The sequence below is a fragment of the Sphaerodactylus townsendi genome, linkage group LG03, assembly GCF_021028975.2.
Source record: "Sphaerodactylus townsendi isolate TG3544 linkage group LG03, MPM_Stown_v2.3, whole genome shotgun sequence".
Lineage (NCBI taxonomy): Eukaryota > Metazoa > Chordata > Lepidosauria > Squamata > Sphaerodactylidae > Sphaerodactylus > Sphaerodactylus townsendi.
The window spans coordinates 119505897-119530065 of NC_059427.1; the positions used below are offsets into that span (position 1 = coordinate 119505897).

The 24169-nt window shown below is 43.5% G+C and overlaps 1 protein-coding gene across 6 annotated transcripts in view; it reads left to right on the forward strand.

The window, feature by feature from the left end:
* The window catches only part of RNF157 (ring finger protein 157), a 161950-nt gene that overhangs the window by 19774 nt on the left and 118007 nt on the right, over positions 1 to 24169 (forward strand). For 3 of the 6 annotated variants that reach the window (XM_048487567.1, XM_048487564.1, XM_048487563.1), the window contains exon 1: positions 12943 to 13607. The exons of 1 other annotated variant lie outside the window; for it this stretch is intronic. In XM_048487567.1, coding sequence (XP_048343524.1) covers positions 13520 to 13607 — 88 coding nt within the window. In that variant the 5' untranslated portion in view covers positions 12943 to 13519. Of the gene's footprint in view, positions 1 to 12942; positions 13608 to 13758; positions 14010 to 24169 lie in introns of those variants that run through there. 2 more of the 6 variants (XM_048487561.1, XM_048487562.1) reach the window with 2 other exon arrangements.

Sequence of the window (24169 nt, forward strand, 5' to 3'; positions counted from 1 at the left end):
GCTATGTAGAAGAGCAAATTTGGGGGACATGAAGTGTGTCATGGCATAATGTCAAAGGAGTGGAGCTAGGAAAAACTGCACCTATGTAGAAATTCCCTGATCCAGTGTTCAGTGTGTGTACCAGCCATGTCTTCTGTTTGCTTTACCCTCAATTATGCCTTATGCCTAGGAGGGTAAGCATTGTTTTTTAGGTAATTAGATGGGTTTCTTTCAAACATTTCAGGGCGCTTCTGCACAGGAGTGATCTACTGTTTTGCTTTCATTGCCACCATAAATGCAGACATATTTCCATTGGCAGTGGAGCTTTTTGCACAAGGGTTTTCTCAGTGCTTGTGTCCCTCTACCTCCAGTGTTCTTTTTGCCTTTTTTAAAAATCAAGAGAATACAAACAAAAGAATAATAATGATAAACAGAAAACATGGCCAGGACAGACCGAATACTAGATCAGGAAATTTCTCCACTACCTACTGCTGATTTGTTTTTAAATCAAGAAGCCCATTGGTAGGGGAGGGAGAAATGGTGGGCATGACTAAAAATAGTACCAGCTGTGAGTAGGGTCTATATCTTCCCATCCACACTTTCCCCAAACCCACTTGGGGTATGATATTTCTGGGAAGATTACAATATAAAGTAGGCTTGAGGAAACTCACAGAGAAGTCCAGGGAAACTGAAAAGGTGGGTAAATTCACAGCTATGCCATATGGAAGCCCAAAGAAAAACACAGCTATGGTGTGGAGCAAGAATTCCACGTGGAAGCAGCCTTTGACAGAGGATTAGTCAGCTGGACCTAGAAGAAGAAGTAAGTAGCCACTAATGGTAGAAATGATGCCAACCATCACCAGAATCTTTTGCACCTAGAAAAGGGACCCTGGAGCCCAACTTCAACGTTCTAGGGCACTATCTTCAGCAAGATTAGACCCAGTGCCATTCAAGGGGCTTTTAGTGAATCTGGGCCCTTGTATCAATCATACCATGTCTGGACATGCATCAAATACTTCATGAGGCTGCAAGGACTGAGGAGATTTTTCTCCTATGTAGAAACTGCAGTGGTTAAACTGTCTAGCTGAGTTCCTCTTTTGTATCTTCCTTGACATTTCGTGTGAACAGTCCTCCACTCCAGGTAAGGTGAGAAAGCTAAAATAAATCAGACAAACCCCCGTACCTTTCTTTGTTCGATGAAGGGTTCTGTCTATCTCAAAAGTCTGCATATGTTACTTGAATAAATAGATATTGATTTATTAAAATATATCTGCATGCATTTCGGGGTGACGTGGTGATGTATTGACAGTGGAAATACACCTTATAGTGGCATAGTTGAGACAGCAAAACTGCAGAATTAGCCTATAACCATACTGTGAACTGCACACTACAGATTTCCTCTCAGTTACACAAATTTTGCAAGTCTATGGGCATCTATCACCAGTTTGGCAGCATGGAAAACAACAGTCACAGATTAGTAAATGTTTCTGATATGCACTTCCTGGGCTCTACAAGGCTGAGTAAGAAAAATGAAATTGGCAGCAAGAAAAATGGGGGGGGGATAAAGTTGGTGAAGGATTTGAGATATTTCAAACATGTGAATTCTAATTTATTCCAAAACCGTATGTATAATTTGGCCTGTGTTACCGTTTATTTGTCAGAATTTTTCAGGAAGGTCTTTAATTGTGCTGCTGATTTAAGAAGCCTTTCCAGAGCAACCATTTTGCAATGGTACGTTATTGATATCAGTCACCAGCTATTTAGCATCACTTTTGAAAAGTTCTGCACTGGTTTACACAAGGTGAATTTAAAGAGAGTCAAGGGACAGAACCCTGACCTGCATTGCCTAGACTAGCCTGACCTTGGAAGCTAAGAAGGGTCAGCCCTGGTTAGTATTTTGGATGGGAGACCACCAAGGAAGGTCAGGTTGTTACACAGAGGCAGGCAACGACCATCCACCACTTGCCTTGAAAACCCTATGGGATCGGCAGAAATTGGCTGCAACTTGATGGCACCTTCCACCACCAGAGGACAGTCTCTCCTTATGCTTCAGACTTCATGTGATAATTCGTCAGTGTATTGCTTGCTAGTCCTGCGTACCTGCCTTTGCTATAAACTGGGGCAGATTTGCCATTAAGGCCACCAGAAAAAGCCTAGTGGGCTGATGGCCTGGAAGGCCGTTGCCTTGGGAGCCTACTGCAAGAAAGGCAAGATTCAACTACCACGGAATGGCCCTGTGGTATGTGTGTAGGAGCTGCCAATGCTACAAACTTCTGCTATCACCATGAACCAGTGGCCCTCAACCTGTGTAAGGCAGGCACGAGCCACTGCCACTGTGAGCAGATTCCCGGGCCCTATGTAGGGCAGGAGTGATACAGCAGCTCCAGCGCTGTGAGGTGGAGGCCACTGCTGCAAGGAAATGGCCCTGGCCCCTCTTGAGAGGAGCGTGATCCGCTGCGGCCATCTGGCAGCCCTGCCTCTGATGAGGCAGGTGACCCCCAGTTGTGTGAGGCTTGTGCGAACCTACTTTTCCCTCCATTATGAGTGGGACCCTTTTCTATGTGTGTTTTTGCATCCCAATTCACCTCTGCTATAAATACTTGCACAAATATAGGGGTTGAGTATGATACTTAGCACATGCACAATGCCAAAGGCACCATTTGCTTGCTTAAGAGAAAAGGCTTTTGTATGGATAACACTGCAATTATCTGGGTTTTTTTTTAAAAAAAACCATAAACACAGTAGATGTCAGAATGCACTCCTTTTTTTAAAGTGTAATAGTGAATAGATCAAAGCCAGTAAATCCTGTATTTATTTATATACTGCAATGCAAGGAAGAGGCAGGACTCTTCCTGCCTCTAGGCTTTGAAGTTCCCCTCAGACGGCTCCATCTGCCATCCTCCCTACCAAGCCTCTCCCTGCTGTTTTTAAGCTTTGCCTTAAAAGCACCCCAACTTGGCTCACCTGTTGCCCCATCTACTCCCAGCTGCTGCTAATGGCTGCTGGCTCCGCCTATCTCAAAGGTTGCTAGCTCACACCAGCTCCACCTGTGGTTCTCTTATCATTCCTGAGTGAGTTTCTGAAAGCTTCTGGTGTACCCTTTTGCTTCCACCTGTGCTTCAGGCCCTCCCAAGGCCCTCCTCCTGTCACAGTCACACCGCCTCTCCAAAGACCTGTTTGAGGTAGTTCACAAAGTAACAACGATTCAATAAAATCATAAAAAAACAGCATGAGAAATTCTGAATAATAAACACTATCTATAAAAATCAAACCAGCTTATTAAATTATTCAGCATGCTAAAATGATATTAATAACTCCATCCTCATACTAAAGGACTATATAAACAGCTTTAAAAGATAGAACCCCTCAGTTCTGGTACACAAGAGGAATGGCATTCAGTAGACAAAGTACCATCACCGGAAAAGTTCTGTCTCCAGTCACCAAGGGCCTTGACTCCACAAAAGGGGGCTCAGATAACAGGGCTTGGGAAGAGGGTCTTAAAGGTCTCCTTGCAGCTGCCCCCACACCTCTATCGGAGGCCGCACCTGCATCACTCGAGGGGCTTGTTGCAACTTGGGGCCGGCTGCTGCCAGCAGGGGTACCCTTACCTGCCAGAGGAACATGCAGGCTACTGAGCCTTGACCACAGCTTGATCATGTGGAGATAGGTGGTGCCTGGGGACATATGACCCCATGTGTCCCTCTGGCAGATAAGCCACTGCCCCCCCCCATTTGAAACAACCCCTGACATTTGCACGGACAGACTAAGAACACCTGGGAAAAGGCACAAATGGCCCTCATCGTGTAACACAATAGATTACTACTCATAAGACTTGAGGTTTTTAGTTGATTGTTATTTGCAGAGCCTTTACGAGTGGAGTGACAGGCAAGTATTCAAGAGATTATGCTGTTTCCAGCTTAATAACAAAAGGGATGAGGAAAGCTTTAGCTGCTTATTTTCTGTCTTTTACATCACTGTCAAAGACCTGAGGGTGCTGTCTGAAGAGTAAAAAAGATGTAGCCCCAATGTGAATTTTTATTTGCAGGTCCAATTTTTGCATCTTTCAAAGCATATAAAATTCCTGTTTGGCGCAGTGATACCTGATGCTTGAAAAAATATGCATTCTAACACACATACATCCCAAACTGTGTAGTGATTATGGATGATGATTACTATGTGGTGAGATCCTCTAGGGCAGAATTCTTTAATGTGGCATCCCCGGGCACCATGGTTCCTTTCCTGGGGCCACTGGATATTTCATCATTTTAAAAGTTAATTTGCAACATCTGCTCCCATAGGACAAGAATCTTCACAGTGTGACTAAAGGTACACTATTTGTATGCTAGAAAATATTTTTGAACAATATGTTCATTTTAAAGGCATCCTTTTAAACAGAACTTCTGCATGAAATGTTGAAGAGTTACTATCAGAGTTATGTGTGTCTTCACTCCCTCAAATTTTGTTGCTGGCTTCACTTTTTCCAGCAGAATTCCAGAGTTGCCTGCAGACTCCAAAATGTTGGCAATCCATGGTTTAGGGTACAGAGGCATGACTTTTTCAAGCTTGTCGGAGACATACAACGTTCCATTCCTTCAAACACCTCATCTCCCATTAATCTCAGTAGGAGATACTTGTATGATTCACTAAACATTAGAAATAGTGGGTGTCTGAATCTACCTTTAGAAATAATCTCATTCAAGCCAGCAGCGCTGCACCAGCTAGCAAGCAAGTACAACAGAAATTCAGTGTTGTCAAAAACAGATTTCTTCACATACACACTCCTTTTTACACTGGAATTTTAAGAAACTATATTATAGGGCGTTCAGAAAGGCCTTGGTAATGTGACATGAAGAAAATAAAGAAATATATAGCTTAGGGGTGTTTCTTTTTTCAAAGAGATTAGCAAAAGGCTACAGCTGAGCTCTTTTCATTCTTTGATGAATATTTTTTCTTTATGCATTGTAGCCAGTTGAACAATATATCTGTGGTTTCATGTGCTCACACAATACAGTTATCACCTTAAAGTTGCAGCTTCATGCAGATGACTCCCACTGAACTCAAAGAGGTTTCTTTTTATAGGATCAAGCAGCACAGCTTTAATGCTATGCACATTCCCCTAGGCGTCAGCTCCATTGAAATAAGTGGGGATTTCTTCTGAGTGAAATGTGCATAAGATTTGTTGCAAATTTTATTCATACAATCGTTTATTTGATTTAAGGAATGGCTTTGCTTTTATTTTTAAGTATACGCAGCCCAGTAGATGGTCAAAGAGACATGATGATGTTAGGTTATTAAAGCTAAGCGTCAGTCATGTGTACCTGAACTTCCTGGATGCAGCAGGATCTAAGTAAAATTAATGATGAATTAGTGGGACTCTTGAACACCCTTCCTTGACAAACACTAACCACAGGCATACTGCTTTACAGAACACAGATCTCAAAATGTGACAAAAGGAAGATGACAAAGGAAAGACAAAGATGTGCAGAAAACTAGAGGAACATGTGTTCATTCCAGTTATAGGCTTCTGACTAGCACCGAAATAGGCACCTTCCTAATAATCTAATGGTTGCTAATTTACTTTGGGTGGGGGAAATAGCCAAGCCTTCCTTACCCTCTAATAGCTGAGCAACTACAAGGAATAGCAGCTGAACATTATATCAAGCAGGAAAAAGGGACCATACTTAGAGTTGGCTTCTTCCAGCAAGATACACTGCATAACAACTAAACAGATAGAAACTGAACAGGCAAATAGTTCCCTGCCTTGAGATGTTGTAGCACACAGCTGGTTCCCCAGTTTATTGTTGTGTAGTGACTGAATTTGTATCCTATTTTTTGAACACAGGTGTTCTCAGAACTGTTTAGCTTAAGGAGTCAAACAATCAGACCCACCAGCATTGATCAGCCACCCTGAATGGGTTTTTGGTTAGTGTTGCTTCTAATGATCTGAGCAACAAAAGTCCTTGTGCTGCCTTTGATGAGCTCAGTAGGGACAGTCAGGATCAGGAGGGAGAAGCTGTCAGCTGGAGCTAGATGCAGGCATAAAAGAGCTTGAGTTCTTCTTGGTCTCATTCTGATGTCCCTCACTTTATCTGTCTGGAACACATGAATCTTGCTAGGAAGATAAAGGAAGTAACCATAAGACAACAAAAGAGATCTGATTTTCAGACACTGTCTTCTAATTCCACCCAGCTTCTATGCCAAATTCAAATTTACAACAACTGTCCTATTGTGTGCCTGCTCACATAAGTGGTCAGGGAGGATAAAACCTGCCCTCTATGTCCCTTTCTTTTGGCACAGAAGCTATTTGTTGTGCATAACGATCATTACATTTATGCTACAGAACAAATAGCAGTTCCCCAGGGCTATTTCAGTTTAGAAAAACAGCATGGGAGAAAAAACGAAAACACCCTCTCCCTGCAGTCCTGTTCCAAATCTACACTACATCCACTTGGGAACTGAATTTTCCAGGAGAGAATTCCCACCGCCATCTGACTGTGGGTCCCTTTGGTTGCCCCAAATACTTTGAAATATATGAATTAATCCCCTGGTTAATGCCTTCGTTCTGAGCACCAAAGCACATCTAACCTTTAAAATGTGGAAGAAGTGGGAAGATTAATATAATCAATAGCTCAGTTCCTTCCACCTGTAAAGACTCTATATTTAAATAGGCAACGCATCACTTTTTATCATTGGGTTTGACGTACTCAACTGCAAGAACAAATACTGGAGTTTATCATAACTGTACAGTATCTAGTGTCTATTATTAGGTGTTCACATCCTGTTGTAATAATATTATTTCTATTGTCAATCACCCTGAATGTTATTTTTGAACAGTAGTATATAATATAAACTACACCAATGTGTACCAGGCTGGCTGAAGTGAGAACTAAACCTTGCAACTGCGTTGAATTTTGTTTACTCAGAAATAAGCCTTTAGCATGTTTTATTTCGTATGCTGATGGTGGCGAAAATAGTTCTGGCCAAGAAATGGAAATCTAATGATTTACCCAAATTTGGTGAATGGATCAAAAAAGTTCAAAGCTTTTAAGTGCTTGATTGAATTAGTCATCAAATTAGAAACTTACCTTCTGAAACATTTTAAGGGAATTGGGCCGAATGGGTAGATTATATGAAGAAAGAGTGGTTATGTTTTATCTATGGTTTACTAAAAGTTTATATATGAAATAATAATATATATATTATAGATATCTCATTGAGTTAAGAAATACTGCTATGTTTATATGTATTATCATTATCATTATTATCATTATTATCATTATTGTAGATTTCACAGCTGCCAGATCTTTAGCTGGTTGTTGGCCTTCATTACAATTTGAGCCTCACCCAGAGGCCTAGGAAGTTGTAATGTATTGGCATAGTATTCGTGCGGATCCCAGCAGGGCTGCCTTCTGAATTTGACAGATATTAATTTTGTCAATTCGAAGATGTTTCAAGTGCTGCCCTAGTGTTTTTGGGATGGCGCCCAGCATGCCGATTACCACTGGGACGACCTCAGCTGGTTTGTGTCATAGACGCTGAAGCTTGATTTTCAAATTGCGGTATCTAGTGACCTTCTCGTGTTCTTTTTCAATGACCCTGCTGTCACCGGGGACTGCTATGTCAATGATGGTCACTTTCTTGTCCTCGATCACAGTGATGTCTGGTGTATTGTGTTTCAACATTTTGTCCGTTTGGATTCGAAAGTCCCACAGGATCTTGACCTTCTCATTTTCCATTACTTTCTCTGGACAATGTTCCCACCAGTTCTTAGCTGTTCTTATGTTGTAATTCTTGCATAAATTCTAGTGGATCATCTTGGCCATTGAGTTGTGTCTCTGTTTGTACTCAGTCTAGGCAATCTTTTTGCAGCAGCTGAGGACATGATCTACAGTTTCATCAGCTTCTTTGAACAATCTGCATTTTGCATCATCTGAGGATTTTTCGATTTTGGCCTTGATCGAATTTGTTCTAATGGCTTGCTCTTGGGCGGCTAAAATCAGGGATTCAGTTTCCTTTTTCAGAGTTCCAGTTGTTAACCACAGCCAGGTCTTTTCGTTATCCACCTTGTCTTTGATTTTCTCCAGAAATTGGCAATGCAGAACTTTGTTGTGCCAGCTTTCAGTCCTATCATCATCATCATCATCATCATCATCATCATCATCATCATCATCATCATCATCATCATCATCATCATCATCATCATCATCATCATCATCATCATCATCATCTCAATCAATCAATCAATCAATCAATCAATCAATCAATCAATCAATCAATCAATCAATCAATCAATCAATCAATCAATCAATCAATCAATCAATCAGTCTTCTATGCTGCCCTCCCCCAGAGGGCTCAGGGTGGTGCACAACATAAATATAAGTAGAGCACAGTGAATCTAACGACTCAATTATATAAATAAATAAGCTCTATATATGTTAAAACCATTCCGTGTTAGAATACAGCGTTCTAGTACAACTTACAAACTTACAAAAGGCAGCAGATGGCATCCAACAGCTTAAAAGGAGCAGCAGTGGCGTAGTGGCTAAGAGCAGGTGCACTCTGATCTGGAGGAACCGGGTTTGATTCCCAGCTCTGCCGCTTGAGTTGTGGAGGCTTATCTGGGGAATTCAGATTAGCCTATGCACTCCCACACACGCCAGCTGAGTGACCTTGGGCTAGTCACAGCTTTCCGGAGCTCTCTCAGCCCCACCTACCTCACAGGGTGTTTGTTGTGAGGGGAGAAGGGCAAGGGCAAGAAGATTGTAAGCCCCTTTGAGTCTTCTATAGGAGAGAAAGGGGGGATACAAATCCAAACTCTTCTTCAAACTCTCTTCTAAAAACCCCCCTTGAAGGGAGGGCCACAGGATCCCCTGATGTTATAGAAAAGGGGGGAGGGGGTGGGTATCAGCGGCTGGCCTCCCCAAAAGCCCGGTGGAACAGCTCATTCTTACAGGCCCTGCGGAACGCATTAAGGTCCCACAGGGCCTGAACAGCTGGTGGGAGAGCGTTCCACCAGGCAGGGGCCAGGGCCGTAAAGGCCCTGGCCCGAGTGGAGGCCAGCCGCATCATTGAGGATCTGTGGAGTTCTTTGTGGAGATCTGTATGGATCTGTGGAGATCTGTATGGATCTGTGAAGTTCTTTTATGAAATTGCATGTGTTATTTTATTGTTATTGTAATGAAATGTTTGTGTTAAAATTCATTTCAAAAATAATAATAATAATTTTTTAAAAAAGAAATAAGCCTTTAGCCAATCAAACTCTCTTTTCTGAGTATAGATTTGCAGACAATTCTATGTATACTCATTTGGATATAAGTTGCATTGATTTCTCAGGTATGCCACGTTGGCAGTTACAATGTTTAGCATTCAAAGAAACTGAGAAGAAGAGGCGGGCGGGCGGGCGGGGCAGGGGGGTAGGCAAGTGTTCAACTAGATAGGGCTGCCAAGTTAGAAACCTTTCCATCCTTTCGTGTTACCTCTTCTGTCCTTGGATAGATAATCTCAAGTCTGATTTCCTCCTGCTTCTCAGAAGTCTCTTCTCCCACCTTCCATCACTAGCAAGGTAACTCTCTCAACTTTCCTATCTGAAATGTAGTTCCCTAATAACATTTAACTTTACAGGCCCCCCTGAATGAATATTGGAGAGCCTCTTGCCCAAAGAACAGCTGAGAGCCTCCCGGTGAAGAGCAGGGTACTCCCATCAAGAACATGGTGGCGGCGGCCTGAAAGAACACTGGAACTACTACTTGTAACCTTGGTCGACACTGGACATTTTTTTTCCATTTACCCAAGGTAGAATGACGGTTACAGCTGCAGTAAAATTGGGGTATTTTTGTGGGGTGTCACAGTAGAGTTTAGTTTAGTGGAAGTACAGTATTAGGTCAGATTGAGTTAATAGGCTTGCACTAAAATTGGATCCTGTTAGTGTAGGTAGGGTGTTGTAGCTTAGGTTGTTTTTGGGTTGTGAAATTAATAGGAAGTCGTCATCTACTTTTTCTTTCTTTATAGCAGGTTAAATAGGATGTTGTTCATTTTGTGATGTTCTATGATATTGTTATGGAATAATGTTTATTGTAGATTTAGGCTGAGAATTGGTGTTGTGATTTATTATGTTATTGACATTGCTATTGTACTATTGTTGTTGAGACTGTTATGCAATTGTTATATTATTATTATGTGTTTGTTGCTATGAAATATTATGCTGATGTTCTGCTGATGTTGTTGTAAGTGCATTAATCTGTTATTAGTTTGTTAACCTGAGCCCTTCGGGGGAGGGCGGTATAAAAGTGGAATAATAAATAAATAAAATAAAATAATAAATAAACCTGATACTGATTTATTATTTACTGAATTATTGATTATTGTGGGGCTATTGTACTGGATTTGTTCTTACGTTTAGTCCTATTGTATTATTATATTATTGTTATTTACTATGTTGTGCACCGCCCAGAGCCCTTCGGGGGAAAGCGGTATATAAATTAAATATCTAATCTAATCTAATCTACTTGTAATCAGTGAGTCTGCCACTTCTCGGCATAATTAGCAATCTGGCAACACTGATTATGGCCCAGGCTCTGCTATACTGATTAGAGTTTGCCCCGAGGCTCAAGAGAGCTATCGGACAAAGACCAAGGAGTTAAGATGGCCACCTCCCATGGAGATTAATATGTCCCCGACATTGAGGCATTGACAGATTTGAATTATGGCATTTGGTCTTTCAGGATAAAAGCACATTTACAACAAGGGAAGTTATGGAGCGTAATCTCATCAGACAGACTTGCGCTGTAGTGAGACTACTTTTAAGCATTGCACAGCAAGACACATGCAAATGGAGCATCTAGATATACCGACTGCCTTTCTGTATGGAGAAATAAAGGAATTAGTATACATGAAACAGCTGCCAGGATTCGAGCAACCTAAAGGCAAGCAGCTCATGTGCAAACTGCAACAGAGCATCTATGGACTAAAATAACCTGCTGGATGCTGGAATACGTAACTTCATCAAACGCTTACCAAAGAAGGATTTGAACAAGGCAAAGCAGAACATTGTCTGCATTCAAGATACAGAGACAACAAAGGGACTTACATTGTGACATATGTGGATGATCTGATTCTACGCTATGAAAACAGTGTGATGAAATAGTTCAACATTTGGATCAAGAAGTGGAAATGAAACAGCTTGAAAATATCCACTATTATCTTGGGATACAAATAAAATGAGAACAAGATGGTAGCTATCTTTTTAACCAAAAACAGAAAACCTTGGAATTCCTGGACTTTATGAATATGAAAAATGCTAAGCCAGTTAGAACTCCTGTGGAAACAAGTTGCTTGAATCAGGAAAGATGTAGCCCCTGACAAGTGCGACAGAGAAGCAATTGGGAAATTGCTGTGCATAAACTGACACGCTCAGATGCAGCATCAGCCATGAGGATGTTATGCAGAAAGCTTGAGTCACAGAACACAAGAGACTTGAATGCAGTCACAAGACTTGTCAGGTATCTATATAGCGCTACTCATCTGAAATGAAAGTTGTGGGAATCCTAGGCTGGTGGGACACATGGACACAGGCTGGGCACGAGATACAAAGGGTAAAAAGTCAACCAGTAAATACCTCTTCTTTAATGGAGGTGAAACAATCTGTTGGAGCAGCAGAAAGCAAGAAAGTGTAACTCCATCATCAACTGAAGCTGAATATGTTTCTGCAGCTGAGGGATACAAACTTAAATGGATACTGCAGCTGATGTACAACTTTGGGATAGATAAGTCCAAATCCATAAAACTTTTTGAAGAGTACCAAGGATGCTTAAAGCTTGCACAGATGGAGAAGATAAATTCTAGAACCAAGCACATGGATGTAAAGCATCATCCCATGAGAAATGTATGAAGGTGGGCTTTGTTAATTTGCAGTACTGTTGTACAGAAGAAATGACAGCAGATGTGTTCACCAAGCCCTTACCTGGAGACAAGTTTGAAACTCTACATAATAGGAATCTTGTAGGTTTTGCACGTTAGACCTTGAGATTTTGGGAGTAACACTGTATAGCATGCAGAAGAACTGAGAAGAAGACCCCGGGGTGGGGGGAGGGCCAGGCAAATGGTCAGCTAGATAGGGCTGTAAGGTTAGAGACCCTTCTGTCCTTTCATGTCACTTTTTCTCTGTCCTTTAGATTGATAATCTCACTTAATTTTCTCTTTCTCTGAAGTTTCTTCTCTCCTTTCCTAGCTAACAAGATAGCTGAAGGCCACCATTGTCTCTCAGCTTTCATATCTGAAATGCCATTCCCTAATAAACATGTAACTTCATCTTTAATTAGTGAGTCTATTGCTTCTCTGCGTAAGGAGCAATCTACCAACAGGTGTGGCAAAGGAATATATACCTCTCTCTCTTCTATGGGACAGATTCCCTTGCAAACACAGGTTTGAATTGCCAGTGCTTCTGAAGCAAAGTGTACTTTATGGTGGCCATTTGTCCTGATCCAGGTGTTTTTTGTTCCAAAGCAGGTCAATCTTGGCGTGTTGTGGGTTTTCCGGGCTGTATGGCCGTGATCCAGCAGCGACTGGAACACGGCCATCCAGCCCGGAAACCCCACAGCACCCCAGTGTTTCCGGCCGTGAAAGCCTTCGAATCGAAAGGATCAATCTTCTTATTGAGTCATTGGGGGGGGGGGGGGGGGACGGGGGGGACGGTCTATTAAAACTAAATAATAAAATAAATCCGTCCCGTGCTCTCTATCAAAATGCTACCGAAGAACACAAAGCTGACTTTCTACCAGGCTGACTTTCTCCCTCCCTGAGAAGAAGGGAGGGAGGTTGCCCTGTTTTGACTTTCCCAGCTCCTCCCAAGGTGAACTTGGGCAGCTGCCCGACAGAGGCTCCCCTCGCCGCCCAGGCTGCCACGCGCGTTGCGCCCGGGAGTCGCCGGGGCCGCGAGAGCAGCAGGAGGCGCCGCCGCCGGCTCGCAGGCAGCCTCTCTCCCCGGCTGCCTCCATTGGCTGCAGAAGAGACGGCCGCTCACGTCAAGGCGGCGCCCGGCTCCTTGCAAAACCGCGGCTCCTGCTGCAGAGAGGGGATGCCGCCTCTGCCGCTGCTGCAGGCTGGGGTCGCCTCCTCCTGCACTTGTAGCCTCTCTCGCCTCCCCTCCAGCCCCGTCCCTCTCCTCTCGCCCCAGCTGCAATGCTCCCTGAGGGACTCCCGCTAGCCCAGCCCCGCTAAGCTGGCCCTAGGTTGAGCCACTCCAGGTCCTCTGGCAAATGAGCGATGGGGAGAGACGGAGGGCGAACGGCTGCCTCTGTCCCCTGCTCCGCGAAAGCACCAGCAGCAGCAGCAGGCAATACCACCCCCCTGGGGGCAGCAGCAGGCAAGTCAATGCGGCAGCTTTGCCAGTGAGGGACCAGCGCTGTTGCGGGAGGACGCTGCTGCTGCTGCTGCTGCTGACCCCCCGCTCGCCATCTCCGCTGGCGCCGAAAGCTGCCAGCTCAGAATCTACCCCCTCCTCCCACCCTCGCCCCGGACGGATGCCCTCTGCTGAGGCTGGACCATGGGAGCCTTAACCAGCAGGCAGAACGCAGGGGTGGAAGAGGTGGACATCCCGTCTAATTCCATCTACAGATATCCTCCTAAATCCGGTAAGGCTTAGAAGAGCAGCGGGGAGGGATGGGAAGCAATGTGACCCAGCTGGGCTGGACGGTGAACTCCAGCCGGAGGAGGAAGCGATCGCTTTAATTCTGATGGGCGCTGGGGTGGGTGGCAGCAAGAGCTCTGCTTTCGCTCCTCTCCAACGCCCCCCCCCCTCCAAAAAATACCCTGGCACCCTGGCTTTCTGCTGCGAGGCTGCTTTCTTCGTATTTGGGGGCAGCTCCTGAGTTTTCGGAGAGTTGAGGGGTGAGCGAGAAGAATGAGCATTGGAACCAGTGGATGCCAAGGTTTGAAGGCTGAAAAATTTTCTTTAATCGGCGTCTTGTACCGTGCCAGGGAATTACGGTGGCATCTGAGCTGAAATAGCAACGTTCATGGCATCATGCTTTTGGGTAAAATAATAATAATAATAATCCTTTTTCATTCTCTCTTTTAAACTGTATCAAACGACTGTAGCTCCTTTTGGATAAAACCCTGCTGTTCTCTCAGGCGTCTCTTTCCCGTTAGTCGAGAGAAACTCCCCGTTTTGCCCGGAGTCTGGCTTTTTTGTAGATGTAAAAATTTGCACTACAAATAGCTACGTGCTGCCTGGGATGTAGGGATATACCCCGTGCCGCTTCTTGAAATGGGATGCTTTTGATACCTACATGCCTATTTGCACGTTTTGCTCATGAGCTAATTGGGATTTACAATATCCCATCTGTCTTGCTGGGTGACGCTTTTCCATCACATCGTTAGGTGGCCTTTGGTATTGATCAGCTTTGGCACAGTGTATGGAAAAGGCCAGCTTATCGAAGCAACAAATGTTGCATTGGGTGGAAGGAGATCAATATGTCCTTAAAACAAAACCGTTCTCGTTGATCTCATGGGTAACTTTAGTCAGCTGTTTGACTGTGCTTTCCCCTTTTAAAAAGAAAATGGGGGTAAGGGTAGTTAAGGGAGGCACATGTTTAAAGAAATGGAGTAAGACAGTGCTTTGCATGGGGGGGGGGCTGCCTTTCTATGGGCTCTGCTCTTGCATCTTGAACAATAGCCTAATGGGCAGAAATTAAGCTGATGGTGCTTTTGCCAACATTCTTGTCAGTGCCAGGAGAAACTTCATCTGCTTTGCCAGGGTTGCTATTAAAGCAGTTGCATACTTTCTATCCCATTATAGTGTGGAAGAGGGAATTTTGTCAGGTGTGGTTGGTTATACGGTTGAGAGAAAATCCGTGATTGGAGGCAGATTGGAAGGTTACAGTTTTCCTGGAAAAAGATGAGCCCGTTGACTCCTGCAGTCCTGGGAGTACCGCAAGGGTCAGTTTGGTCAGACTTGGGTGTGGTGACAATGACAGTGAATCTGGGTGCAGCCCCTGCAGTGTTGACAGGCTCCTGGTCGGCAAGTTCCTGACCATCAGTGGCCCACCAAGAACTCTCCTGGAAAGTTAAAGTGCCAGACTACCCATCTGCAATCAGTGAAAGTCCTCTCATCTACATAGCTACAGGAACACATCTTCCTTTCCATCTGGTTACTCTAGTTCAGGGATAGGGAACCTTTAACACTCAAAGAGCCATTTGGACCCGTTTTCCACGGGAAAAGAAACACTTGGAGCCGCAAATAATTTTTGACATTTAAAATAAATATAACACTGTATATATTGGGGTTTTTTACCTTTTACTCCGCTCATTCTGAGAAGCGCATGGATGCGTCCATCCTGCTGCCTGCAGGGCGGGCAAGGATGGGGCCAGCAGCTCGGCCTTGCTGGCCGCCGGGAAAGCGCCTGCCCCGCTCAAACGGGGTAGGCGAGAGGGGAAGCCCGCGGTGCGGCCCACCTGGCCGCGGGCAATTGGTGCGCCCACCCTGCTGCCTGCAGGGTGGGCAAGGATGAAGCCGGCGGCTCGGCCTCGCTGGCCGCTGGGAAAGCACCCGCCCCGCTCAAACGGGGCGGGCGAGAGGGGAAGCCCGTGGCGCGAGGCGGCCCAGTCGGCTGCGGGCAATTGGTGCGCCCGCCCTGCTGCCTGCAGGGCAGGCAAGGATGAAGCTGGCGGCTTGGCCTCGCTGGCCGCTGGGAAAGCGCCTGCCCCGCTTCAACGGGGCGGGCAAGAGGGGAAGTCTGCGGCGCGACCCAGCTGGCCTTGGGCAGTTGGTGCGCCCGTTCTGCTGCCTGCAGGGCGTGGAAGGAATGGGGCCAGTGGCTTGGCTCGTGGAGCCGCAGTGCAAGGGCAAAGAGCCGCATGCGGCTCTCGAGCCGCAGGTTCCCTACCTCTGCTCTAGTTAAAAACACAGGAGTAGACCTGGCAAAAACAGTGACAACTATATACTCTGTATCATAGCTGTAGCTTGTAATGATCACATATATTCTGTGTTTTGATTATTTGAATAGTTCAGTTTTCTAGTTTTTAAATTAAATTATCCAATGATAATCCTATGCACATCTATAAAGAAGTATATCCCATTAATTGGCTGTGTGGGTTTTCCGGTTTGTGTGATAGCTTCTGCGAAACCATGGCCACACTGACCAGAAAAGCCAGTTGATTCTGACCATGAAAGCCTTCGATAATGCATCATACCCTATTGACCTTGGTAAAATCTAGTTTTGGGTAAAATGTGTGTGGAATTGTGCCACATGGTGAAATTGTGTTCCTAATTACTTGGGGGTAACTCCAGGAAGGACTTACTTCTGACTAAATTAGAATGCTAGAAAACAAATGATATCTAGTTCCTGATAAATAACAATAGTCTGTTAGCATTCATTTTGATGCTTAAGCAATTCTAGAGTTTTGAAAAGGAAGGGCTCAATGGGTTTCCTCACTATAGAAGAATATATAAGGAACACTTGTTTGCTAATTATTTCTAATCTCATGTTTGGAAGATTAATTCCCATTGTGATTACATCCTGAGCCTTTTGGGAGGGTGGTATATAAATATAATAAATATAATAAAAAAATAAAAAATTCAAAAGAATAGGAGTTCGGTGCCCTCAGGGGATCACAAGGGTGTATAATCCTGTTTTCAGTCTCTGGAGGGTTCTGGTTAGACCTGAGATGGTTTTTTCTCTTGAATGTTCTTGCTTAAGCCTTCTTCTAGTATTGCTATGAATAAGTGGTACCTGGGTGAAGTAGATGGAAAAACCTGATTGTAGTAGCCACTGCGTAGGCTTAAACAGTGGGTATCCTGGGTGGGGCCATGACTAAATTAGCAGAGCATAGGAGAATTTACCATTAAAAAGGATCTTGGGTGGCATATGTTGGGAAAGTTCTTTGTTTGAGACTCTGGACAGCTACTGCCAGCACTAAACTAGATGGACCAGTGGCCTGACACAGTTTGAACATAGGAGGCCCCTTGACAGTGTGTTAGTTCACTGGTTCATCTAATTCACCATGAACCACTCTGAATAGTGATCTTTCTTCATATATGTGCACTTGCCTGAAGTTGCTGAATAACTTCACCTTTTCAGTATATCTACCCGTCTGGTAATTTGCATCTCCTGAAAAAGCTTTCGTTTCATTGGCATTTGTCAATCTAGTTGTGTTATGACTGCAGTGTTTGAAGAAGTTGCAACCTCATGGATTTTCATCTGGTTCTGTGGATATATGTTTAACTCCAAATTCTCCTTTAATATGCAGTTATGTAACCCTCTACTCCACTTCAATTTCTTTACCTGGTGAAAACATAAAGGCTGTACTTGTCTGCTTGGATCAAGCTTAGTATAACAACTGTGACTTGATTCTCTGTTTCTACTTAAACGTTAAATTGCAGTCCCACAAATGATAGAATTTGGGGGAAAATCAGAGTATTACATGGGGATGATTGATTGACTGTCCATCTCCATACAACGTTGGAAAATGATGGGGGAATCCATTTACAGATCTCCTGCCATTGCAAGTAATATGGCTGTTGTATGACAGAAACCCTTTCCAAACAGTCAAAATAAAACATTTTGAGGAAGGAAATAAAACATTTCCTCCAAGGAGTTCTGCACAATTTTTAGCCCAAAACATTTTGCAAATGTTTTATTTCAGCCTCAAACCGTTTTATTGGGATCTTCTAAACTAGCAATCTTTTTTCCTAAAATGTTTTTAAAACATTTCCTCATTGCCTGTATAGAAAAACGGGAAACATTTTATTTCTCCTGCCTGAATTTGAACCTCCACATCCTCCTTCAACTCTGCTACTTTTGTTTGTAACTCTCCTTCAACTCTGCTATTTCTGCCACGTTCTTCTGCTTCAGATATTCTATGGCTGACCGCCATTTTCTGAAGTTTCTTGCAGACATTTTCTCATCTGGCCTTGCAGCTGACCGCAATTTCTATCATTGTTGTGCATTAATAAATTCAGTATTGCCTGCCAATTTTATGTATTGTGGATTTGGTGCTAAGTTGATTCGATATCAGAATCAACAAAGTATAGCATCAAAGTCTGAATGCATTAAAAAAAAGAACTGTTTTCACCTGTAACATTTTATTTTTACGGGCCATGTGGACAAAACCCAAGGAAAACAATTCTTTTCAAAACGTTTGGCAAACATTTTTAAATGCTTTGTGCGGAAATAGACAGTAACTCCACCTAGTGTGAAGAAGAGTTCTTATTCAAGTTAAAAGTCTTTATTATTAGAGTAAAATTTAAATGGATCTTAAGTCATGGTGTTTCATTTTTCTCTAATTGCACACCTTAAAGTCTAATATGTTTGTGAGCAACCAACATAATGTGTTAAATGCTGATTATTTAAAATTATTGGTAATAATTTTGATAAATAATTAGCAAAGAAAAGCGGCCCTTACTGGTATCTACAGACTTACAAATGAATTCTTAATTATCTGTAAGGCCTTTTGCAGAATCATTGCTAAAGCAAACTCTGTTTTTATATTGAAAACGCATACTTGGCATTTTTAGCATGCAAAACAGCTGGAATCAGTTTGCTAAAACATCTGCCTGGCTGTTGGCATTTAGCAACTTCTTTTCCATCATTTGGGATAAAAGGTGTTTTTGAGAGGGAGTTTTGTAATCTTAACCAGATGGTGGCTATCTTGGAAAAAACAACAACAACCATCTTGGGTTGTACATTAAATGATGCCTTCTCATTAGAGCAGTTGTGATGACCTTACCCTTCAGGCCATTGACGTCTGTAACCGATGTTCCTTTACTAATTTTTTGGCTTGTTTATTTTCTAACAAAAATGCTTTTTGTCAGGAGTTGCTACTTGCAAGAAAGAACGTTTGATGTAGGGATCTTCCTCCACAGTATATGAATGGGATAGTAATCTCGCAGTGTGTAAGTGCTTCATCACTTCTCTGTGTGGCACTTTTCCAGCCCAAAGGCTTTTGTTGGGGTGAGCTACGCATGACACACAAATGCTTGTAATGGAATCCTAAGATTGCTTTAAGATGAAAAGCCATCTCTTGAGAAGTGGCAAGGCAGGGGGAGGGAGGTGAGCTTTCCGGGCTTGCTATTTCTCTGTTCAGATTCTCTTCTTTCCCTAACCCCCCCCACCACCACCACCCGTCCATCAGGCACTGGAAATGTGCAGCTGGTCCATGGGATGAGCAAGTAGAGGAACTCACTGTCATTAACATGAATTGGAGAACTGTGGCTGAAGAGAGGGTGGTCATTTTGTGAAGAGAACCCCAGTGCATTTAGCATCTGGGTATGACAACCTGTGATCTTGGTAGTTTTGCCTCTGTTTCACTTTAGTAAAATAGCAAAATGAAATGCATTGCATACTTATTTCAGAAAGTGGGGTAATTTTATGAGATTGTCTAAAACAAATGAATGATGTGAAGGTTGGATGAGGGAAGAAGTAAAATTATCTAGATTTAAAAAACCTGTTCTTGATTCTTACATGGAGGTATAAAATTTTCCTGACAAAAATAATTCTGCATTCCCCCTTACAAAGTATTTTATCTCAAATTTCTGTTTTTCCCCCTCCTTATTAACATTTTAAGCACAACATAACTTATTATTAAGTAGTTTAACAAAGTTACTAAATATCAACATCACTTAATCTTAGGGCAAACTAAGGATTTGTGACTTGAATGCCAGAGTAGCAAAACCACCCCTTGTAAATGAGGGAAAGCCATTTCTGGTGGGGGAGGTGATCAGGTTCAGAGAAATGGCAGCCAACGAGCGGGCATGCTTAAACAATTCTCTGCTTCTTATTACTCCCCAAGTGGCTTTTTCCCAATAGGAAAAGGTAAAACATCTTATCCTTCTGCTTCTTGCTGCCCCCACAAAAAGTGGCCTTTCCCCATTGAACAGTGCTGGAGACTATCACTTGGGCAGTTGTTCCCCAGCTGGGGGCTGCAAAGTTATTGCAAAGGGTCCACGAATCCTTAAGCGCACTAAGTCATTTTGATTTTCTGTTCTATTATTTTCTCAGTCAACAACTGCTTTGTTGAAGTTAGAAAGGGGTCTTCATACTCAAAGGTTGGGAACCACTGATTTACAAGCATGTGACCTTTGTGTACCACTTAGCTAGCAGCTATGGTTTATTATAGTTCATATGTCTCTCTATGCAGAGAAGCTATTGTGTTTAAGCGGTCTTATTAATTGAGGTGAAGTAAATCCCTTGAAAAAGTAAAGAAAGATTAAAAAAGTTAAAAAATGAAAATTTTGCTGAGGGTGGCAAACAGGAGGACTACAGAAGAATTTAGTGAGTGATGGAATAGATGTGGCAGGTCTGACTCATCTGTGCCAAAGTTCTATGCCTCCATCCTCTTGCTGTCATAATTCATAAGTGTTAAGCTTCTCCAATCAATGGCCATTTTGCTCTTTGCAGATGTTGTCATTTTTCTGTCTTCACTGAGCACTGCATACTGTCATGGTATATTGGAGGTGCCGTTTGAGCCAAAGTTGCTCTTTGGCTGACTTGAGTATTTTTCTGAATCAGCAATATTCAGAATATAATCACACGCAACGTGTGATTGGTGTTTGGAATATGCTGCCACAGGATGGTGGTGATGGCCACTAACCTGGATATGCTGCCACAGGTTAGTGGTGATGGCCACTAACCTGGATAGCTTTAAAAGGGGCTTGGACAGATTTATGGAGGAGAAGTCGATTTATGGCTACCAATCTTGATCCTCTTTGATCTGAGATTGCAAATGCCTTAACAGTCCAGGTGCTCGGGAGCAACAGCCGCAGAAGGCCATTGCTTTCACATCCTGCATGTGAGCTCCCAAAGGCACCTGGTGGGCCACTGCGAGTAGCAGAGAGCTGGACTATATGGACTCTAGTCTGATCCAGCTGGCTTGTTCTTATGTTCTTATGTTCTTAATATTTGTAGGAACCAAAAATATTATTAATAAATATTGTTACAGCCAGAGGTGGGGGGAGTCTTTGTACAATTTTTTAAATGGAACCGTGTAAAGAGCTGATGAGAACCAGCATCGCTTTCCCATGTAAAGATGTCATCTGGGCCCCATCTCACAATATTCAAGTCATTTATGAAACCCAGACATTATATGAAATCAAATTGGATTATTTGCTTTTGCCATATCTATTCCTAACATTTCTCCTCCTCCTCCAAGGAGCTTGGGGGCTTTCATTCTATACCCATAACAGTCCTGCTGAGATAGTAACAGTCCCAGAGTTGTACCTCTCTGTCTTGCCACTGAATGTATAGCCACACATCCATGGTTTGTTCAGATTTCTGGACCTCCAAGGTAACCCGGGTCTCTGTAATTTTATCCTCCCCCCAATCTTGTCTGTTTAAATATATGACAACTTAATCTTTTGCTTGAAGTAGTTGCTTGTAATGAAGGGAGAATATTTTTGGGTAATAACAGTCCATCATGCTGCACCTGAAATGATTTCAAATATGGTTGCTACAGGAGTTAGCCTAATGTTGAACTAATATCACTCTGAAATCCCCTCTTAAACTCCTGTTCAGCCTCTCTGCTGCTGATGGTAAGCAAAGGTAAAAATACAAAAGCAGTTTCGAATGTACCTGAAATATTTTTTTAAAAAAATTGATTGATGGCCACACAGGCAAGTTGCTTTACCGCCTCATTCCAGCCTTTCTTCATTTTACGATGCCTGTGCAATTTCAGTCAGAGAGCCTCAGCTCGCAGTGCATGAAAAATCTGCCACGTTGAAAGGATGTGAGGCAAGTGGGTACAAGGAGGACTGATGGGGAGACTTGAGGCTCAGTCTTCTTCATCTCCGTGATATGTAGGGCTTGGGGTTAGGTTGGAAAGGGTAGAGAAATGTCATCGATATGGAAGAAATCTTACCCTGTTTAGCTGATTTTTTTCATTTGTTAATTATCCCAGGCTTCAGGTTGAGGCAAATTGTAAACATAAACATACATGATGGACAGCATTATTAAAATGGTGGGAAGGAGTCTGTCCCACTTTTCTCCACCATGTTACTTTTACCCATTGTCTTATTTATTTATTTGCTAAAACATTTCTACCCTACCTTTCCTCTTGGTTCATGGTGGTTTAAAATAAGAGTTAAAACATTCCAAGCCAAAAGATAAAACGGCAAGCCTCTTGCCCCCCCCCCCCCCAGTGAAGATGCCTGCCTTTTAAACCCCCTTAAAAGCACTGGCAAACAGGCAGGCCTAGCAGTGCCTCATGAAGCTCTCCAAGGAGGCCCTCCACTGCTTCACAGAGCCCATTCCACACAGCTGGAGCCATGATTGAAAAGGTCTATGCTCTGGTTGATACCAGATGGGCCACCCTAAGTGGTGGGATAGTCAACAGATGGCTGGCTGCCTGACTAGTGAAGCTGGTGAACAGGGTTATATGGGAGGAGTTTGTGTAAGGTGGTATAGGTCCCTGCTTTGAGTATCTATTTAATTGTTTGTTGACTATATTTGTGCCCTGCCTTTCACCCCAGTAAGGTCCTAAAGCAGGTTATATCAATCATTCTGCTCTTCTCCCTTTTTCCCTCAGAGCAGCCTTGGGAGGCAGGTTAGGCTAAGAGTATATGACTGGCCCTGGGTCTCATGCTTTTCTGTCTTGTGGTGAGATTCAGCTGGTTTGCCCCGGTTTGGGCAAACCGGTTGTTAAAAGCCCCCTCGCTTCCCCTCCCCATGGGAGAGGGAGCGATGGGGCTTTTAGCGCCTCAGAACCCAGGGTGGGGAGGAGAACTGAGCCAGGCAGTGCTGGGGTGTGTGTGGAGCAGAGGGCTCTGGCCTGCTCTCCTTCCCGCCCTGGGCTCCCGGGGCGGGGTGGGGCGGGGCGGGGCGGGGCAGGGAGGAGACTTGATGAGTCAGGAAGTGCTGGGGGGTGGTGGAGCAGAGGACTCAGGCTTGGCTCTCCTCTCGAGTCGGAGCCCTCTGCTCCACCCACCCCAGTGCTGCCTGGCTGGCTCAGCTGTCCTCCCCCCCGGAGGTGGAGGTGAGGGGGGGCAGTGTGAGAAGGTGGGGGAGGGCAGCCGCTCAGGGGGGGAACATGGAAAACTCGGGGAGGGGGGGAGGCAGAGCCAGTTGTTAAAGTATTTGAATCCCACCACTTCCTGTGATGTTCTTGTGTACTGTAATATGAACTAATCTGTGTCAGTTTAGATACAGGACTATTTTCTCAGTGTGAGGAATTAGGAGAGAATCAAGCATATTCCTCTTCTAACTCTACCTTCATTATTTTGAAAGACTGATCTCAGTGGAATTTTAAGACTTATTTTAAAACACACATGCACTCCTGAAAGTGTCCATAATTATTTATCCAAAGTAAGGATGAGTTCTTTGTAAGTAAAACTGCAAATTCTTGTGGCATTTAAAAGACCCCCATGTTTATGGGGTCATAAGTAGTTTAGGAAAGGGATCTATGGAGCCAGGGTTCTGTTGTGCTATAATAGTATTCATGAGTCAGAGTCCACTTTGTCTAATGTGTGAAATGTAGGCCTCAGTTGGCAGAAATATGCATATTCAAAATATGCATATAACTACATTAACACCGAAGGGTGGTACAGGGGAATGTTAATCACAAATTGAGGACAGATGAGGTGGTTTCTGGCTCAAGAATTTCTGTCACAGTAATTTGCTAGTCTTTAGATTCTCTTTTGTTTTGGCTCCAGGAGACAAACATGGCCCATTATACACAGCACACATAAGATACTCTGAAGACATTTTCAAAAAATCTGCCTCCTCAATTTTTTATTTGGACAGCATGGACAAAAAAGGTGTCAGAGGAGAAAGAGGCTTCTCCACCACCCACCATTTCCTCTCACCTGCAATTAAAGCTCTTGTACCTGATGTTTTATGGTGCCTCAGGGATTCTCTGTGCCTTCTGCTTTTTGCTTAAGGTTTCCCTGGAATGTTAGCTCTGCAGGTTCCGCTGCTGAGTTGCCTTTTCAGCCTGAAAAGTAGATGGTTGTATCCAGCTTGTCCTGATAATTCTGACAATATATAGTTTTCCTTTTTTATTTTCAATGAGCTGTCTTCAAAGATATGCAGACACAATTTAAGAATCCGTGCTGATTTTCATATTGTGTGTCCATGTCTTCAAAGATAGCTCATCAATAACCAAAAAAGGGGGAAACTATGTGCTGCTGGAATTGGCAGGGCAAACTGTGTACAACCATGTACTTTGGGGGCTGAAAAGGTGCTCAGCAGCTGAGCCTGCAGAG